Here is a 20,094-nt window from a genome sequence, read left to right as displayed (position 1 = left end):
CATGAATCGCAACATACAGAATGAATGAATATGGATTTCTTCTGTGGAAGTGGAATCAGGCAGGGAGCCAGTGTCCTGATGCTAAGCCTCTTAGGCCTGGTCTTTAGAGCAGAATACTGAGGTACCTGATGAAACCCCCGACCACCATCAAATAGTTGTGGTTTTTTTATTTTATTTATTTATTCATGAGAGACACACAAAGTGAGAGAGAGAGAGAGAGAGAGAGAGAGAGAGAGAGGCAGAGACACAGGCAGAGGGAGAAGCAGGCTCCATGCAGGGAGCCTGACGTGGGACTTGATCCTGGGTCTCCAGGATCATATCCTGGGCTGAAGGTGGTGCTAAACTGCTGAGCCACCCAGGCTGCTCCATCAAATAGTTTAATACCACTTGCCAAACCTAAGAGTGAGTTCCTCTCTTCTGAAGGATAAACATTTTTAGAAAATGTCATCTTGTACCTTGTATAGAAGGCAGCAACAGCATAAAGATCCATGATCTAATTACTCAGTAATTTCAATTAGTATAGCAAACAAAAATGGAAGTAAAACACATGTAAGGTTAAAAAATTCAAATAAAATAGAAATGTAAAAAAGGAAAAGAAATGCCTTCCTCAGTCTTGTGCATACCCTCTATCATACCAAACTCTTCTCCTCAAAGGTAACCACTATTAACTTCTTATAATTCCTTCCACAATGTATATGAGTGTATATGTCTATGCGTATATGAATATATAAAGCTTTTTAAATAAAAATTTATACATAGAAAAGGCATTATACACTGTTAAACATTTTTATTTAATAATAAATCAGCAATCTGTTTTTTTAAATCAGCAATCTTTTTTAAAATTAATTTTTCAGTTATATTTCACATAACTGAGTTATCTGAACTAACTTCCAGATCAGAAGAATCTGTCACCGTGAATATTACTAATTGTGTTCTTACTGTCTGTGTCTGAGCATTTTCTTATAACATTATTATTTCCTATTAACATTATTATACAATGTACCTGCAATGGAACACTATCCTAAAAACAATATAACAAAAAGCTATGTTACACATCATCATAACAGAACTTAATCATCAGGAAGGTATAGCAATGTTTCTATGGAGAATGTAGTTAGAGTTCCAACTTGGAACTTGGAATAATGAAAATGCCAGTTCAATCCTGTTTCTACTGGGTAGGGGACCTATGACCTTTATTTTATCCCACTAAGTTGAAGTGCACCTAAATATTTTTCCCTTGACCACCTGTAAGAATAAAAAAATATGATAATAATAACAAAACACCCCTGAGTTGATGGGCAAAAGTCACTTACCTAAAAAAACTTGCTAAATCCAACATTTCTACCTTAAACACACAAGATGTCATACTATTTACAATCAAATCATTTAAAAGCTTTAGACTTGTTCCAACAATGTGTCTTACTTTTCCATGTAATTATTATGCATTAAGACTTCTAAAAATAATGACAATAAGGCCAAAATTTTAACCTGACATAAACCAAAATGACAATATTGAAATTGTTCAATGAAGTATTTCTCTGCTCTGTGCCTTAATCTTTCTAGTATGTTTCTCAAAGAATGATTTCTACTCCTTCCTCTGTATCAGTGTAAGCTATTCCTTACACCTAGCCACTTTAGAGTATTCTTTCTCTAAAGTACCATCCCTACAATTATAATGTCTTTCTTCCTCTATTTCAAAAGAGCATTTAAAAAATAACTCGGGGGATCCCTGGGTGGCGCAGCGGTTTGGCGCCTGCCTTTGGCTCAGGGCGCGATCCTGGAGACCCGGGATCGAATCCCACGTCGGGCTCCCGGTGCATGGGGCCTGCTTCTCCCTCTGCCTGTGTCTCTGCCTCTCTCTCTCTCTCTCTCTCTCTGTGACTATCATAAATAAATTTAAAAAAAAATTTTTTTAAATCTTAACTCAAACTATCTAATCATACTGTTCTGTAAGTTCACAGGCTCCCAAACAGATACACAGTGTTGCAGTATAATGGATTTACTTGGATTTTACCTTTAAATAATCAAAAATAGCAAACAATGACTTTTCTTAATTTGAATTAAATTTCATGGAAGAACAAGATCAAATATAATACGTGTTTTTACTAAGAATAAATTCCTACCTTAGGAGAAGTGGACAGATCTCTTCCTGCAGAAATAATTGTGTTTTCATTTACTCCTGTCTTTGGTGAGATGGCTGGTGGGGCTGGAGCTTTCCTTTTCACTCTCCTTTCAGTTTCCAGTTCTTGAATTGGATTTACCAAATTATTTGGAGGAAGAGTTGGTTTAGGTTCATAAAAAGGATTAGATCTAAATGAAAGAAGAATTATTGTTAAATGTTACTCTAAAAATAGTTTATTCCTAACTAAAAAAAAAAGTCCATTTATAAAACTAAAAAATACTGAAAATGATAAGGAGAAACCCAAATCAGTGATAACCAATAATTGGAAACAGTCACTATTAATCTATTGTTTTGTTAGTGATTAACAATAAAATTTTTCCCCATTAAAAAGTATTTTTAAATTTTTTTCATATAAGGTCACACTTAGTTCTATTGTATATAGATCCTTAAAAAAATGTTTATAGTAATATATTAAGTCCTATATACTCTCCAAATCCAAGGAAAAGGAAATAAGATGTAGAAATATTGATTTGCTTTTTTATACTCCCCACATCAAACTTTTTTTCTTGCACTTCATCTTTTCTCATTAGGGTAAAATGCATTTAGAAGTTCATTCAGCAAGGTTCTGTTAATAGTAAATTCTCCCAGGCATTGCAAATGTCTTTATGTTACACTTAAATGACAATTTAGCTAGGTAGAAAGAATTCCAGTTGTCAGTTAACTCATCTCAGCACTCTGATGTAATATATTAGCCCACCACTGTCAGCCTATTATTGCTCTTTTATAAGCCATCTTTTATCTTTGGGTGCTGTTAAGATCTTCTCTTTTCTTCTGGTTTTGAGCAATTTTACTAGGATATGTCTAGGTGTGGATATCTTTTAATTTATCCTGTTTTTCAGGCTCCTTACATTTCGTGAGTCTGAAGATGTACGATTCATTAGTTCTGAAAAATTATCAACCATTATCTCTTTGATAGCCTCTTCTCTATTTTCTCTGATCTCATCTTTAGAAAATCTTATTAGATGTATGTTGAATTATCTTTCTCCCTCATATTTTAACAAATTTTCATTCTTTCTGTGTGATATTCTGGATAATTCTCTCATACCTATGATCCAGTTAACTTTTTCTCTCTCCATTTGTGTCTAATTTAATGTTCAATTCTCCATGAATTTTTCATTCTGATAAGCATTTTTCTTCATGTGGCTATGTGTAAAATACCTCAGGTATAGAGATTTGAGTCATTAATCACTTAAACATATTTACTTTATAGTCTCTATCTGATAAATCTATTACTTAAATTTCTTGCATGTATAATCTAGTGTTTCTTTTGTCTCCTGATTCTTTCTCTTAGTAAACTGTTTCCTTGTATGATTTGTAATTCTAGATTTCAAGTTCAGGGCTTAATCTAAGGAAATCCTGCATAGTCTGAGCTGGGAGTGACTTTTTTCAGTATTTTATATTTGTATTTGCCAAGTGCTTCAGGAGCCATTTTATGTGTTATTTTCTTGACCGGAGGATCCCAAGTCACCCTAACAATATAAGGTCAAATCCATATGAGGGTGGGCCTATGTGCTTATAACTTCTCTGGGAAGACTTCTCTATTTCTACCCTCCTTGTTAACTCTTTTTATGAGTAGATGAGTTCTTATTCTCATTAGTCATCCATAAACAAAAGTATCTGGCATGTATGATGATTATTCTTTCCTATAAACTGTTATCTTGGTTCTTCTTGACTAGTTTGTTGCATTTTTTTTTCCTCTAACACCAATTGATTCTCTAGAACCCTATGTATAAAGAATAAACTTTCTGAGTCCACAAGGCTAAGAACCCCCTGACTCAAATATAGTGATTATACCAAGGGAACTCCATCTACTCATCTGAGGCCTGTACTGATGATAGCCCTCTGTTTTAATTATGAATGCTCTTTTAACTACAACAGTATCAGACTCACTTAGAACTAATGCCAATTATGTGCACCTTTGCCTAAGAATTTATATGTAGACAGTCATATCACATGAGACTGGGTACCAAGTAGATAAGGATCAGAGACGACAATATATCCTACTTGTGATGTCATTCTGATGCTGTACTCGTGACATGATTAGTGTCTTGGGATTCCTTTCATTGAGCTAGGGGACAGCCACAGAATTTCTCTCAACTCTGCTCAGAATAGTTGCTTTTAACTGAATGGGGCTGGCATTTCTAAATAAACCTGTTTCTTGTTCTTTCTCTTATGTCTATGCATTCAAGAGAATAAGAACAGGAAATAGATACATACTTGAAAATTTGCTTTTCAGATCAAAATATTCTTGCCTAGTGAGTGAGCAAGATTTGCTTGAAGTATTTACATCCCATGTTTACAATCTAAAGAACGTGGGAATATCAAAGCAAGGAACAACGTTAAAAAAAATCACGTGTTCAGAAAAAGCTGAACATTCTCTCTGAAAAGAGATATGAAAGTTATCACATCTAGCCTAGAATGGAAGGCTTACCAATAACATTATTAACTAACATTAATAAAATATTTATGCTGTGGCTAGGCACTCTTTTAAATGTTTCATATGTATTAATCCATTTAATCCTTATAACAATCTTGTTTCTTGGGCTAATTTTATTTACAGTCTCATACAGCTGTTTTTCAAATTCTAAAAGTAGTCTGAAGGGACATAAATGTACAGAAATAAGATGAAAACAGCATTTTTTTTAAACTCCAAAACTTAAAAAGGGGAAAAATCTTTTTACCCCCAAACTTACTGCTTGCCAACTGATGTTCAATGTTCCAGGACTGAACAGACCCATTTCAATCTAACTGAACTAATTCAGTTATATGATTTAAGTGATATTCTAAAAAGTTGTTCTTGGTTAGATCTCTGTAGAACAATCTTCCATAGTAGTTTGTAAGATGGTAGCTGCCATAATAATCATTATTATTAATTTGTTATATAAATATGGCTAGTTTTAAAAAAATCTAAGAAGTGTTAGAGGGTATTTATATTACAAAAGAATTTTTGCTTCAAAGAAAAAAATGGCAGAACCCCTTAAAACAGGTATGATTCGTACACTTTATTTAACTTAATTTACAATACTCAGTTGCATGCAACTTGGATAAAACATATCTACTATGTATACAAAAGTAACTGGATATTGTCCTTTTTCTTTCTATCTCTGCCCATTTCAAACTACTTAGGTTTCCCTCTAACCACTTGAATATTAATATTCCTGTCAAAAGAAGGTAAATGCAAGTAGAAAAGAATATCATGATTAACCAGCTGCCTTCCAAAGGTGGATCATAAAACTCCTATTACTAGAAACATAATCAAGATATGTTTTCTTAAAACAATTAGAGCTAGGTTTCTCAATCTGTTTTACACTATGACATGTAATAAAAATGAAATTTGTAGAGTAAAAACATACGAAGCTGTTGGAAAATAGGGGCACCAGGGGATTCCAGCTACCCTGGACCACGCCTCACTGCCAGAAGGACCACAGGAATCAGTATCTCTGCACATTTATAATCTGTGAGAAAACAGTGTGCTAGGCACTACCACTTGCTACGTACTAAATCAGAATAAAACAAACAGCTTCTACTTCTAAGGGCTTTGAATGATCCTCCCTATGGGTCAGACATTTCTAACTAAAACTGAGTTTCCTACTCTTCAAGAATAAACAGGATATGATTCTATTTATATGAAGTGTCCAGAATAGTCAAATCCATACAAAAAGCAGATCAATGATTTTCAGGAGATGGGGGAAGGGAGGAATTGAAACTAACCACTAATAAGTAATGGATTTCTTTTTGGGGTGGCGAAAATGCTTTGGAGTTAGATCATGGTGATGGCTGCACAACACAGTGAATTAATTAGCTATGAATCACTGCAGTGGACACTTTAAATATGGAATTTTATGTTATGTCAAGTGGATCTCAATAAAAAAGTGCTATTAAAAAATGAATAGCACATATTGTACTATAAAATATTAAATATATATTACATATGGTTATGAACATGCTCCCTTCTCTATAAAAATAAGTTAAATAATTATTGATCAATGCATTTTTTAAAATACTTAATACTTTTAGTTTTTTTTAAGTAAAGAAAAATTATTTAAGGAATTACAGAATTACAGAAAGAAAAACTCTAAACTGATTAGAAAGAGGATTAACAAACATACTGAAAACAATAAAATATGAAGCAAGGATATAGTGAAATCTATAGTCTTCTCCTCTCACTTTGAAAATTTATGTTGCTTTGGACAAACAGTTCACATTTCTTAAATGAGTGTGTAGCTTCTCTGAATAAAATTCATACAACTTTTCTTTGGAAATGGATATACCACCATACCAGAAATGATTTTATGCCGGACCTCAAAAGTCATTGATTGCATAACTGTTTTGAAAAAAATATTGCTTTCCCAGTTTTCATTCGTGCTCCATAAAGTAGCATGGCTGAACGTTAACTCCCAAACACAAGAAAATAGGAACCCATGTGGCAGCCAAGTGTGAAGTACACGTGCTACTAGCACTGAAGGGTGTTTACTTTCTCTCCGTGCTGATGGATATGCTAAGGTTCTGAAGGTTGTTTTACACATCAAAGGACTCAGCACTATTTGTTTGTGATAGTTTTAGGTCAGAGATGCAGGAAGAGTTTGGTAATGGAAGATGAGTCATACAGGCTGTTCACTTGATGAAAGGTCATAAGTTTATTATTGAAGTAAGAACAAATTTTGGAGACTTCTACTAATGTAGTCAAACCTGCAAACCTTTGGAGAAAAAAAGATGAGAAATAGTCCTTCCTAGACTCTCACATTAGCTGATGAGCAATCTTTAGAACCTGTATGTATATTCCTATTAAAAAAAAAAAAAAAAGCTGGTGTTTATAGGTTCCCTCTGGTAAGCTCAGATGATTGAGCAATTTAGAATGTTCTTTATTCGTGGGAAACTTGTAAAGACTGTGACTTTCATGTAGAAAAAAGAATGGTTAAAAGGAAACACCCAGTGATTCTGATTTTAGTTTTTATTAAGGCATTTTAAAAGTTTAAGCAAACATTAGATGTCTCTTTAATTTGTTAATAGGAGAGAGCAGGGTGTGTGTCTGTGTGTTGTGTAATACTCATGCATCTTGGAATGACTGAATGCTTGTACTTAAAAGTTTATATTTACATTCAAATACTCTAGGTGTGTGGCTATTACTCAGCACCTACACCACCCATGAGAAATTTTATTTTGATCACACATAAGCTATTTCAAAGAAAACAAATATAATAACGTTAGCAAGAGTTGAGCAAACTGTATGTTTCAACCCCTGTATAGTTATTAATTAGCATTGAGATCTAAACCTGGGTATGGAATCAGATGACAATTATGATTTATTTCTATGTACTTATAAAAAGTTAGAACTTCTTTAGGTTTAATCAAAACCTAACTAGGCCCATGGAAGCATGCTGCACATGTGAGGGTTATAGGCCATGTGGTGTAAAATCAGAAAAGGCTGAGAAATCAAGTTCCCGAGTAATAAGAAAACAAGTCAACTACCTCATTCTTTCAAACAAGTCTTTCAAATATTTGAATTTGGTTATTGTAGTTCCCTTAAATAATCTCTCTCCTAAGTCAAACAGTCCCTGTGCTCTCAATCACTGCTCATTTGATGTGGTTTCTGGACATTTTGATGACTCTGTTGCTCTACTCATATAATGCTCTGAATCATTGATGCCCCTTGTAAAGTGTAGCATCCAAATAATGTTCAAAACAGAAGCTGACCAATGCATAGGAAAAAAATGACATTTCTCCCCTTAACACCAAGCAACTAACTACTCCCAACTTTCATACATCAAAGAAGTCTTTTTATTATTCTCCTCACAATCTAAAATAACCACATTTTTAAAAAATTTCCTATTAAACTGTATTTTTAAAGGAATAATTATTTTTCCCAAGGTCTAAGTAATCTTAGTACACTAAAATTCACATATTTCTGAGAAAAACAAAGACCCATATAGTCTCACTACAAGTAAACATATAACTGCTATTCTATTAATTCCATTATCTGTGCCATTTCTGCATCCATACCTAAAGACTGAGTTTCCTCCTCATGATGGGTCGGATTTTCCTGGTTCTTTATATACCTGATAGATTTCTGACTGGCTGTCAGATGTTGTGAATTTTATGCTTTGGGTGATGGATTTTCTGGTATTCCCTTTGGTATCTTTGCTATACTTGTGTGGCATGCAGATAAGTTACTTGGAATTATTTTGATTCTTTTGAGCTTTGCTTTTAAGCTTTGTAAAGCAGGCCTAAAACAACCTTGAGTCTAGGACTAATCTCACCACATTACTGAGATGCCCTTCTGAGGACTTGACTTGATGTCCCATGTGTTAGGAACTATTCTTGGTCCCGGGTGAACTTCAGGGATGTTTCTGTAAGACTCTTTGTTTTTAGCATTTCCTCATACATGCGCTGTCATCAATAGTCAGCTAAAGACTCAGAGGGAACCTTCTACAGTTCTCTGAAACTCTTTCTATGAGTAGCTCTCTCCTCTCTCATACTCTATCCACAATTCTATTCTCCTTGGTACCCCCAAACTGTCTCCTCAACCCATGGAGATTATTAGGACTTTTGGGTTCTTTCTCCCTGAACTAGAGGTGGAAATTCTCCCCTATAAAGCTTGGACAAGTACAGGGCTCCCCCTCTTGGTTTCTGTTCTCTCAGAAATCACTGTCCTGTGCTAAACAAAACCATTGTTTCATATATTTCATTCAGTTTTTTAAGACAAGAAGCTATATCCAGTCTATTGGCTAGAAGTGGAAGTTTTATTGTTGCTTTTTAACACACTCAGGGCCACAGTCTACAGCCACACAGGCTGTGAACTGTATAACTCCAGAATATAACGTGCACATGCCCTTCTCCTATCCTCACCGTAGATTTGAGTAAAATGGCAGCCTTAATCATACTGACCTTTTATAAAGAGCTTGTAATCAACAACACTCATATATGAGTAAGAATGATAACTCAAATGAAGATAATTCCTAATTTATAATTGTTATGATCTTATTTGGCAGTTGAATAAGTGTTCTCATCAAAACAATATCATAAATGATGATTTGGTTCCTACAAGAAAACCTAACGTCCTTGAAGTATAATGCCTAGAGTAACTGACTGAAAACATCTGCCATTCATAATGTTGTTCCTGTGGGAAGACACAATTAGAATTCTAACTTTTGATTTCAATAACGCATTTCTCTCCATTGTTAGTTTAGGGTGCACATTCATTCACATAGAAGAGCATGGGAGAATAAATGTCAAGATCATAAAAATTCAGATGGACATGAGATAAATACTATTATAAACTGTATATTAGAATGGGACAGATCTCTTTTTACCCATGTTACAGAAGCATCTCTTTATTTTTTTTTAAAAGATTTTATTTATTCATGAGAGAGACAGACAGAAAGAGACACACACACACACACACACACACACACACACACAGCCAGAGGGAGAAGCAGACTCCACACAGAGAGCCCGACACGGGACTCAATCCCCGGTCTCCAGGATCAGGCCATGGGCTGAAGGTGGCGCTAAACCGCTGAGCCACCCGGGCTGTCCCCAGAAGCATCTCTTTAAATGTAGAAACTGACCTACGAGAATAGCGAAATAAAATGTACTTACTCATCCAATTCTTCTTCTTCTGTTTTAGAACTATCAGCATAGAGGTACTTGCTCATGTCCACAGGTCTTACATTTTTTCTTTTTGTAGACTGGGGAGGAGAATCTTTTATAGTTACAAACGTTTCTGGCTCATCAAATGGGTTCAAATACTGTGGAGTCTGTATCTCTTTAAAGGGATTATAGCTATTATTATAAAAAGATTCTTCTGATTTTTTAGGTGATGCTGTTTCAGTGATGGGTTCTATAAAATAGCAAAAATGAATTAAAATTAATATTACCTGATATTTTCTTATATTTTTAGTGTGTTCAAAAATAATCTTGAATTAACACTCTATGAGGCTGAAAGAGTCAAAACAATAATATGTTTTAGAAGGGCTAAGTTCAGGTGTGTTACCTAAGATCTTTGTCTACTTCTCCAGGAATGCTGCTCCCCAAAATGGCAGTTCTGAATGGGCTATTTTTATTATTTTATTTTATTATTTTATTTTATTTATAGAGGTAGAGGGGGAGGGCAAAGAGAGGGAGAGAGAGAATCTTAAGCAGACTCTGAGCCCAACATGGGGCTTGATCTCACGACCCTGAGCTCATGACCTGAGCCAAAAATCAAGAGTTGGACATTTAACCAACTGAGCCACCTAGCACTCCTAAAATGGCATCTTTGGAATGCCCTTGGAGTTTCTAATATTATTAGAATTACCAGTATGCCAATTATTGAAATTTAAACCTTCTTAGAAGTACAATATTCTACTTATTGTTAATTTCATTTGCCTATACTAGCTTGCCATCCTAAACATATTTAAAAGAAAACTATTTTTTTTTTTAAGATTTTATTTATTCACAAGAACACAGAGAAACAGGCAGAGGGAGAAGCAGGCTCCATGCAGGGAGCCCGACATGGGACTCGATCCCGGGTCTCCAGGATCATGCCCTGGGCTGAAGGTGGCACTAAACCGCTGAGCCACCCAGGCTGCCCGAAAACTGTTTTTAAGAACATAAAATAGATTAAATTTTGAAATTGTCTTTGATAGTTACACAAGCAGAGACCACTGAGGGAACTGAAAATTCATTCTGGACTGTATAAAATATATTCCCACAGATCATCAAGTTTTTTTTTTTTTTTTACAAAGCCTTTCCAAGAGTAGGATTCTGTATGCTACAGGGCCTTAAATTTTTAGAGGTTTTAATGAGATGGCTGATTTCTTTCAATGTAACTTTTATCCAATTGGTACTCTAATAACGCAAAGGACTAACATAAGAATTCTCAGGTAGAAAGCACTACATTATAATCATATTGATAAGCTGATAGACACGTTACATTACATCGAATTTTTCTAAATTTTATTATTTAAAATTTCATTTTGAAAACCAACGTACCCTTAAAAATAAAATTTTGACTCCCAGCACAAAAAGCACTACAATAGCATCATGTCTTCCAAAGATCCTTATGAAGTGCTTAGTACCACCTTTTTTCTTCTTATCTATCTTAATATTTTAAAACAAAACTAGAATTTGCAATAAAACTGTCCAACATTTAGTCATGAATTCCACTGATAAAAGCAAATGCGTTCCCAGACTGGAGAAAAGTTTCAGAGAGCCAACAATCGCAGCATAATTTAAAAGTTAATTTTAATTATGTCATGCAATTCTGACAAATATCCTAGAAGGCAGAAAACTGGTTACTGAAATTCTCAAAAACATTTCATAAGTGACACTTCAAACAATTTAATCCAATTATTATAAAAACTTCATGACTAACATATTTATGACTTTTACATTTTAAAGTCAAACTCCTTTTACTTATACTTTAGACATTAGCCCAGAAAAGTTATTTTGTCTTTATATTGGAAAAAAACCCTCTGAAATGAAATTCCATACCCCTGGAGAAGCAATTATAAAGTGTAAAAGAGAATTCATAAAATCATAATAAATACTGAAATGAATTTAAATAAATCAAATTTTAAATTTAAATTTAGAATATGCTAGAGAAGAGACACCATAATTATGTGACTGTTTAAACACCAGGATAATATTCAAACTTAACACTTCATTAGAATTTTTATAATAATGTAAATGAGGCATCTTTTTTTCTCCATAGGGGAAGAGAGGCTGGAAAATTTTTACCTATTCAATTTTTATTAACAAATATCAAGTCTCAAATGCTTGAGACACTGACAAAACCAGTCAATGGAAATAAGATTTTTATTTTTACTTTCAGGAAGAGGACTGCAAAAACTGATCTAAGCAAATTCATCAGTTACAAAACCAAAAGCAAGAAAGCATTCAAACTATACAGCATGGTTAGATAACAAAAATGGCAACAAAAGAGAGTTTAAAATGAGATTATTTTATATAAAAGCTAACAAATACATTTAATAACTTTCTAAGAGGGTCACTGAAGCACAGAATGTCATGAATCTAAGAGGAGAATTTAAGTTATAAAAGCAAATAAAAGAACCATCTAAACAACTTCAACACATTATTTTGTCCTCCAATGCTTTTGTTACTTGAGGATGCAAATTTTTCATCAATAAAAATTTAAAAATAATTTCTAAAAAAACAAGTATTCTTCTATTATAAAATACTTAGAACAAAGACTCAAAGGCATGTATATTTAAAGAAAATATTGGATGTCTCATATTTCTTTTAGCTCTGTAGGCATGGTTAAAGATTCTGAATCACACTGACTAACCTCTCCTAAATAGAAATACTGTATTATATGTTATCTGCTACTCCATTCTATAGGTCAGAAAACAGACCCGCATACATTTTTAAAAACCATTTTTATTTGTCTTTGAAATGGAAACTTCAAATACTGATGTCTCAAAATATTTTGGTAATATTTTAAAAACTCAAAATCCCGAGATCTATACAGTACAAAATTGAGGAGACTCCATGTGGTCAAAAGAAGACACTTATTTGGAATCTTAGCTCTAACTCAACTTCCATTTACCAAAGTTCTTGTTCAAATCAGTGAATTCCTCTGGGCCTCAGGCTACCTAACCTATGAAAAGAGGCAGCTGAAGTAGATTACCTCTAAGATTTATTATTACCATTGACATTTAAAATACATTATTAATATATATAGCTCACAAACAAAATAAAATCTCATTAAAGTAAATTTAGTAATTTAGAATCTGTTAAGAAGAGAGAAGGTAAAGGATGAGAAGAAGAAATGGATTACAAAATTAGATTGCTCCAAGAGTAAATTCTGAAGTTAAAACCTCATTTTCACCATGACAGGTAGTAACAAAATTCTTCAAAGCTCATGAGCATTTCATAAGAGCAGTCTAAAAGATGTACCCACTAGTTAATCATTCTTGCATTTACTTTGAAAAAACAACTTAATTAAACAGAGTTCTCACTTCTTCAATAGCTCTTTTTTAATTATTATTATTTTTTAATAGCTCTTATCTAAGGCTTTAAAAGTTAAAAACTACTTGATAAGAAAAATGTATCAGGAAAAAAAATTTTGCACACATATTCCTACAAGTTTGTTTTATATATGATCAAAGGTCAAAGTTTTCAATCTTCTTTTGGCTCCATGCTATTTACATGCACAACTTACTCTTACTGCTGACTATAATTCTCAGCCAGAGACATGGAGTGGGGGGTGGGACTCTCTGAGGGTGAGGACAGAGGAAGAAGCCATCCCACAATCCCAATATATTAGCATGTCTCACAACTTGACCTTACTTAGGCTAAGCTAAGGAGACTTTACTATATGCCAGCTAGGTGAAATATCTAACATCAGAGTTATGTTACATCAGAGTTTTACCATCTCTAACATCAGAGTTATCTCTAACATCAGAGTTTTACCATCTAACTTGACCAAACAAATAGAGAATTTAAAAATAACCCCTATGTAGAAAGTGGGTGGAGAGGAAGGGTGAAGTAGGTGAAGAGGATTCAGATCACACTTTGGTAATGAGCACTGAGTAATATAATAGAATTGTTGAATCATTGTATGGTACACCTGAAACCAATATAACACTGTATGTTAATTATACTGGGATGAAAAAAAAAATAAGCCCCATGTAAATGTTTAGTAAAGGTTTCTTTTTTCCTTAAAAACAATTCAACGGAAACTATCCAGATTTGCTAGTCAACACAGTATCATCATAAACAAAAATTACTTGGAGTCCTTTTTAAAAAAATATCTTCCTACATTACAATTCAAGATAACTTGATTTTATAAAGACTTAAAAAGTACAGAAAAAAACTCGCTACCTTCTGAGTCAGGATCCCCAAATGGGTTTAATTCTGCTACATCAGGATCACCAAATGGATTTAAATTCACAGTGGCCAAGTCCTTTTCTGCTTCATCCAAAAAGTTAAGTTTGTTGATAAGCTCTGAAAATAAACATGTGTGTTAGTTCACTATGATTGCAGTTAAGTATAATTCTTGATCATTCAAAAATTATTTTGAATTCTAAAATTTCACACTAATAATACCTGCAAATAATAAGATATAGCATTTTACCTATGGCAGAATGCCATTCAAGTATTTTGTAGCATACCAAAATGTTCAAATAAAACAAATATGTGTATATTAATTTGAAAACTGTATCAGATAATGAATTAGAGAAACTTTTATTGGAATCTAATTTAACCAAAAAAAAAAATGCTGACAGATTTTTAGAAAAATTTCCTTCACTTCTAAATATGAATAATTCAAATGGGTTTAACGTAAGCAAATATTTAAAAAAAACAGCATAGTTATGTAAGCTAACTGAAGAAATATGGTCATGTTGTATGATCAATTATTATCTTATAAGATGTTTTTAAACCACTGTCTATCAAGGATACTGTTATAAGGCTTTGCTAATGATGGTAAATTATGTTGTTAGCTGTTGGTACACTACAAATTACCAAAGAAAACATTCAAGGAAAAGCACAAAGACAAAACTGACAGCTAATAAGTACAGAGTGAAGTCAAGAGGTAGCAGGTCACAGTAAATACAGGCAATCAGAAGCAGAAAGAAAGGAAGAAAGCTCTTAGACCTTCAGAGGAACTGGCTGATTTAGCTGAAGGCATATTTGCTTGCTTTATGCAGTCATCTTGATCTTCATCTAAGCTGCTCAGAGCATTCAATTGGTTTACAATTTCTGTAAACAGAAGCCAGTCGAGACAAATGTAAGGTAAGGTCATTTAATTAAAGAGCCATAGAAGCATGCTGTTACTCAAAAAGACAAAGAGAGGAGATGTTTGGTTAATCACAAGAATACATTCAGAGGATGTTATTTTGATGGTATAACAGATGCATCTAACTGAAAGTTACCTTGTACTCGTATTTTAAAATAGAAAACATTTTGTTAAATTTATATTATTAATATAACAACTATGTTAATAAACACAAAACAAATAACCCAATAGGTTAACTTTGGCTTTTAGCAACCACATTTTCTATTTATAAAACAGTGCTTTAAATGCATGTTAGAACAATAAAAAATGTCCTGATACTATAGACGAGATGTACTATTTGTTTCATATTATAAATGAAAACTAAAGGTTTTAAGAATATATCCACACAAATCATGAACAGATAAAGCACTTATGTTCTAGAATTTTAAAAATCAGCACAAAATTAGAAAAGGAGACAAAAAGTAGACAAAAACTACTACTTTCTACTCCTGTTTTCTAAGGCAATTGTTCTTTTAAGGGAACTCTTGAGTATTGGCCTTAGGAAGTCTTATAATTTAGCCAATAAAAAAACAGAACAAAGGCAAGGTTAGATAGAAAAATATTAAAATAAGATAGAATTCATTTTGTGCATAAATAAAAATTTTAAACATGAGTCATATATATTTTGGACAACTCTGAATATGTGTAATTACCATTCACTAAGTGAAAATTAGCTTGGAAAAAATAATAAAAGCTTACTAGGGTATTCTAATTAATCCTTGCTGTTTCCAAAGTTACAACCTGGGAATAAGCTTAGGTATCAGGATAAACCAAACAGATCCAGATTATTCAGTGAGAAAGAAAATGGTTAAAAATAGAAAATAGTTGTAAATTCACCATTAAAAATTGTGTTCTTTAACACTGTAACTCTAACTATATATTCTAAGTCTTATTTGAACTGAATCACAGAATACACAGTTGTCATAAGGTTGCCTTCATCATTCATTTGTTGTTGAAAAAATATTTATCACTCTGTGCCAAGTACTATCCTTGGGACACAAGGATGAAAAAAAACATACATGGTATCGCCCTGGAATTTACATTCTATAAAAATAAATGGAAACAGACTTAGTAAAATAACTACTAAATTATTAGTATTATTTTATAGATCTTTGAGCTAAATATATATACACATTTAATAAACTTATTTAGTTCTTTTGTCTTGTTGAGAAATACATTTTACATGAATAAACTTTCTTGAGATAGTCAAGTAAACCACAGAACATAAGGAGTAAACACAATACCAACTGAACTCTTCGTGTGATTTTGATGAATAGTCAGACTTTATAAAATGTCTTTTTATTCTGCAAGTTTTAAACCTCACTCTCACTCAACCTACTAAACTTCTCATTAAGATAGAGCTCATCCATAAATTATATATTTTACCTCCCATGACTAATTATAACTTTGTAATTTTTAAGGAAATACAGTGGAGTAGAGGATCAGGGTTAAGTGATTACCAGTGCATGACTGACTTCTTTTCATTCAGGGCTAATTATGTATTTTTAAAAATTTGCAAATGACTTTTAACTTTGAAAGCATGAAAAAAGAAATATTAACAGCAGCTAATATTTATTAAGCAGTGGGAAGGGCTTTGCATACATTACCAGTATTGATTCCCGTAAATATCCTGAGGTATTATTACTAATTCTCAGATGTGCAATTACTGGGTTAAAAAACTTTACTTTTAAAAAAGATCTCCTTATTTGAGAGAGAGAGTGTGTGTGTATGCACACACATGCACATGTAATTTGGGTGGGAGGAGCAGAGGGAGGGGAAATCTGAAGCAACTCCCCACTGAGCATGGAGGCCTACCTGGGGTTTGATCTCAGGACCCTGAGATTACCACTCCAGCTGAAACCAAAAGTCGGCTACTCAATCAACTAAGCCACCTAGGTGCCCCTAGGTTTAAAAACTTGAAAATAATGCTCAAAGATTTGTTTTCTTTACATAGCTAACACATTTTAATTATTTTATATTTAATGTAGGTAGAAATCAATCATTTTTTAAAATATCTTATATAATGAGTAGCATAGAGAATACTGAATAAATATTAGACTTGGTCCCTACTGTCAAAACATTAATACTGTTCCATGGAGTTTTAGGCACAATATGGGCATTTTTTTTTAAAGATTTTATTTATTCACTTGAGGAGGGGGAGGGAGAGACAGAGAAAGTGCAAGAGCAGAGGGGAAGGACTGAGGGAGAGGAAGAAGCAGACACTGTACCGAGCAAAGAGTCCATTGTGGGGCTCAATCCCAGGACACCCAGATCATTACCCAAGCAGAAGGCAGATGCTTTAACGGACTTAGCAACACATGGACCCTGGGCATTTCTTTAAATACTATCAAAATGACTCCATCACATGATTAAATTATTTATATTCATTTTTCTGAATGTTTAGAATGTTTTCTCCCCCTCATTCTTCTTTTAGTGACATCTAGTATCACTGATGATCATTTCCTCTTTAACCCAAAATAATTTCTTCTTTCCATTGTTACTGATGACAGTTGTCCTTATCCTACTTTTCCTCTTTATTCATAGCTTAAATAAATCCTTACATTCCTCCCAGAACTTCTGCTTCTAGAACTTTCATTCATATTAATAAAGTAAAAGGTAATTCTGATTAGCTATATCAATACTTCCTTTATTTGGTATACAAAAAAATGTTAATTCCAATCATACAAAGAGGCAACCCCCAAAGAAATACCATTTACCTATTTAATAAATATTTATCAAGTACCTATTATATATCTTTGGCAGCACCCTCATGGCTTTCTATTTTTTTGGGAAAAATAAGTGAAGCATTATACAGTATACGGTAAGTGTCATAAATATTATGATTGAGATATGCATTACAGACCATGTGAAACTGAAAGAGGCATATAGTCTGAGGTCAAGAAAGACCTTCGGGGGACACCTGGGTGGCTCAGTGGTTGAGCACCTGCCTTTGGCCCAGGGCATGATCCTGGAGTCCTGGGATGGAGTCCCACATCAGGCTCCCTGCATGGAGCCTACTTTTCCCTCCCTCTGCCTATGTCTCTTCCTCTCTCTCTGTGTCTCTCATGAATAAATAAATAAAATATTTTAAAAGAAAGAAGAAAAAAGAAAGAAAGGCCTTCTGAACTTAAATTTGAGCTAATACAAAACATAATTATCATTATTATTGTAAAAGAAGAAATGGAGAGCATTCTATAGGAGGAAAGGAAGATAAATAAGAATAAGACACATTTGAAGAACTCCAAGTCATTTGGGGTTTAAGATGCCAGGGATGGAAAATGGAATGAGATGAGGCTGGCAAATGTCCTACTGTAAAGATTACTGCAATCAAACCAAAGAATGTGAACTTTACTCTGAGAGTATAGGAATCCAATGAAATATCAAAGCGTATATTTTAGAAACATCACTCCAGCAGCAACATGGTGGCAGCGCTTGGAACAAAAACAAGACAGGAAGCAAGAAGATGAGCGGTTCAGCATCTCTACTCCACGAAAGGAGGCAATCAATAAATATTTGCTAATTAAAGAATAAATTAAGAATAAAGATTTGGTGGTTAATTTGACATGAGGGATAGGGAAAGGAATCTAGGACAAGTGCCAGCTCTGTCTTGGGTGACTCTGTGAATAGTATTCTACTACTGTGACTGGGGCTATGTAGTTGGGCACATACCAAGTTACAGATGCCTGTGAAACTTCCCATGGAAATAATTCAATTAGCAGTTGCAGATGTTGGTCTGAAGCCTAAAATACATAATTTTGTTATGTATTTCTCCTTTCAAAAAAGCACTTTTCAGAGCATCTGGGTGGCTCAGTCTGTTTAGTGTCCAACTCTTCATTTCAGCTCAGGTCATGATCTCAGGGTTGTGAGGCTGAGCCCCACATCAGGCTCTGAGCTGGGCATGAAGCCTGCTTAAAGATTCTCTCTCTCTCTCTCCCCCTTCCTCTGTCTCTCCCCCGCCCCCACCCTCTCTAAAACAAAAATAAATAAAAAAATAATAATTCAAGAAAGTGCTTTTCTGCCTTTTTTTTTTTTTTTCAAATTTCCTACAGTTAATGTGTTTTATAATATCAAGTACCTATTATATATCTTTGGTAGCACCCTCATGGCTTTCTATTTTTTGGGGAAAAGATAAGTGAAGCATTATCAGAAAAAAGTTAAAAATTTAAAAGATTTATAACAAAAATTTATTCCCAGAATTTTATTTTTAAGTGGTAAGCTTTCTCAGTAGTATACTACCTTGATCAAAACTGGACCTTTCTGGCCTTATATACTTATATTATACTGTATTGCTTATTATAATCTTGTTTCACCAAATATTTATGTGTCTGAAAAATGCTAAGAATACTATGTAATAGCACAAATTTCTACCCCAGTGCTACTCAAATTCTAAAACTTAGTCATAGCAACAGTGTGTTAGTCTGGACTTGCTTCACATTGGTGAGAATAGGAAGGAAAACTAAATTAGGGGCAGGCAATCAAAGCAAAGGGTCAAGTAATTTGAGACTCTCCTTTACTGTTAGGAAGGCAAAAGAAGATAGAAATTGACCACAAGAGATTATCACATTGAACAAAAAAAGGTGGTTGGGGTGGTAGCATTAAGAGTAGATAGTGTTTTCCTTTTGAGAAAGTCTGTAACTGAATTAAAAGAAGAAAAAAATAAATAAACTGTCTAGACCTAGAACACATACCTGCAAATCTTGCAGCATCCTCACTGTTCTCTCCAAAGCATAACAAGATTCAGTATAGGTCTGTCTCATTTTAAGATGGTCTAAGATAGTAACCTTTCAACTTCCTGGCAGAGATCAAGGTTCAAAAGATGTCACTTTTCCCACAGGCTCAGGTCCATAAATATTTTATTTTTGGACACAACTAATGGGTTTATTAATACGATTTTCAATCCCATGGCGCATCATAATGGGAAAGGGAGGAGATACTTCAGGCAGAAAAGTCAACATTGAGTAGCCTGTCCCCAGAACCTCCAATCCCTCCCTCTTAATTAATTGGTACACATTAGTGGCTTATTAATTATGATCAAGTTGCTCCCAATTTTTTAAAAAAGTCTCTTAACCATCAGCCCTTTCTAGTCTGGCTAGATTCTCTTAATCTACATAAGAAAGCAGCTTTACAACAA

General features: G+C 33.7%; 1 protein-coding gene across 22 annotated transcripts in view; it reads right to left on the bottom strand.

The window, feature by feature from the left end:
* Positions 1-20,094, bottom strand: part of EHBP1 (EH domain binding protein 1) — a 346,207-nt gene that overhangs the window by 163,952 nt on the left and 162,161 nt on the right. For 13 of the 22 annotated variants that reach the window (XM_049115573.1, XM_049115565.1, XM_035721685.2 and 10 more), the window contains 4 exons: positions 14,783-14,887; positions 14,009-14,131; positions 9,782-10,022; positions 2,124-2,310 (listed from right to left, as the gene is read on the bottom strand). In XM_049115573.1, the coding sequence (XP_048971530.1) occupies positions 2,124-2,310; positions 9,782-10,022; positions 14,009-14,131; positions 14,783-14,887 (656 nt within the window). The remainder of the gene's footprint in view (positions 1-2,123; positions 2,311-9,781; positions 10,023-14,008; positions 14,132-14,782; positions 14,888-20,094) is intronic. The other 9 variants (XM_049115564.1, XM_049115567.1, XM_049115569.1 and 6 more) reach the window with 1 other exon arrangement.

This window comes from Canis lupus, chromosome 10 (assembly GCF_003254725.2).
Source record: "Canis lupus dingo isolate Sandy chromosome 10, ASM325472v2, whole genome shotgun sequence".
NCBI lineage: Eukaryota > Metazoa > Chordata > Mammalia > Carnivora > Canidae > Canis > Canis lupus.
This window is presented reverse-complemented; position numbering and strand designations above follow the sequence as displayed.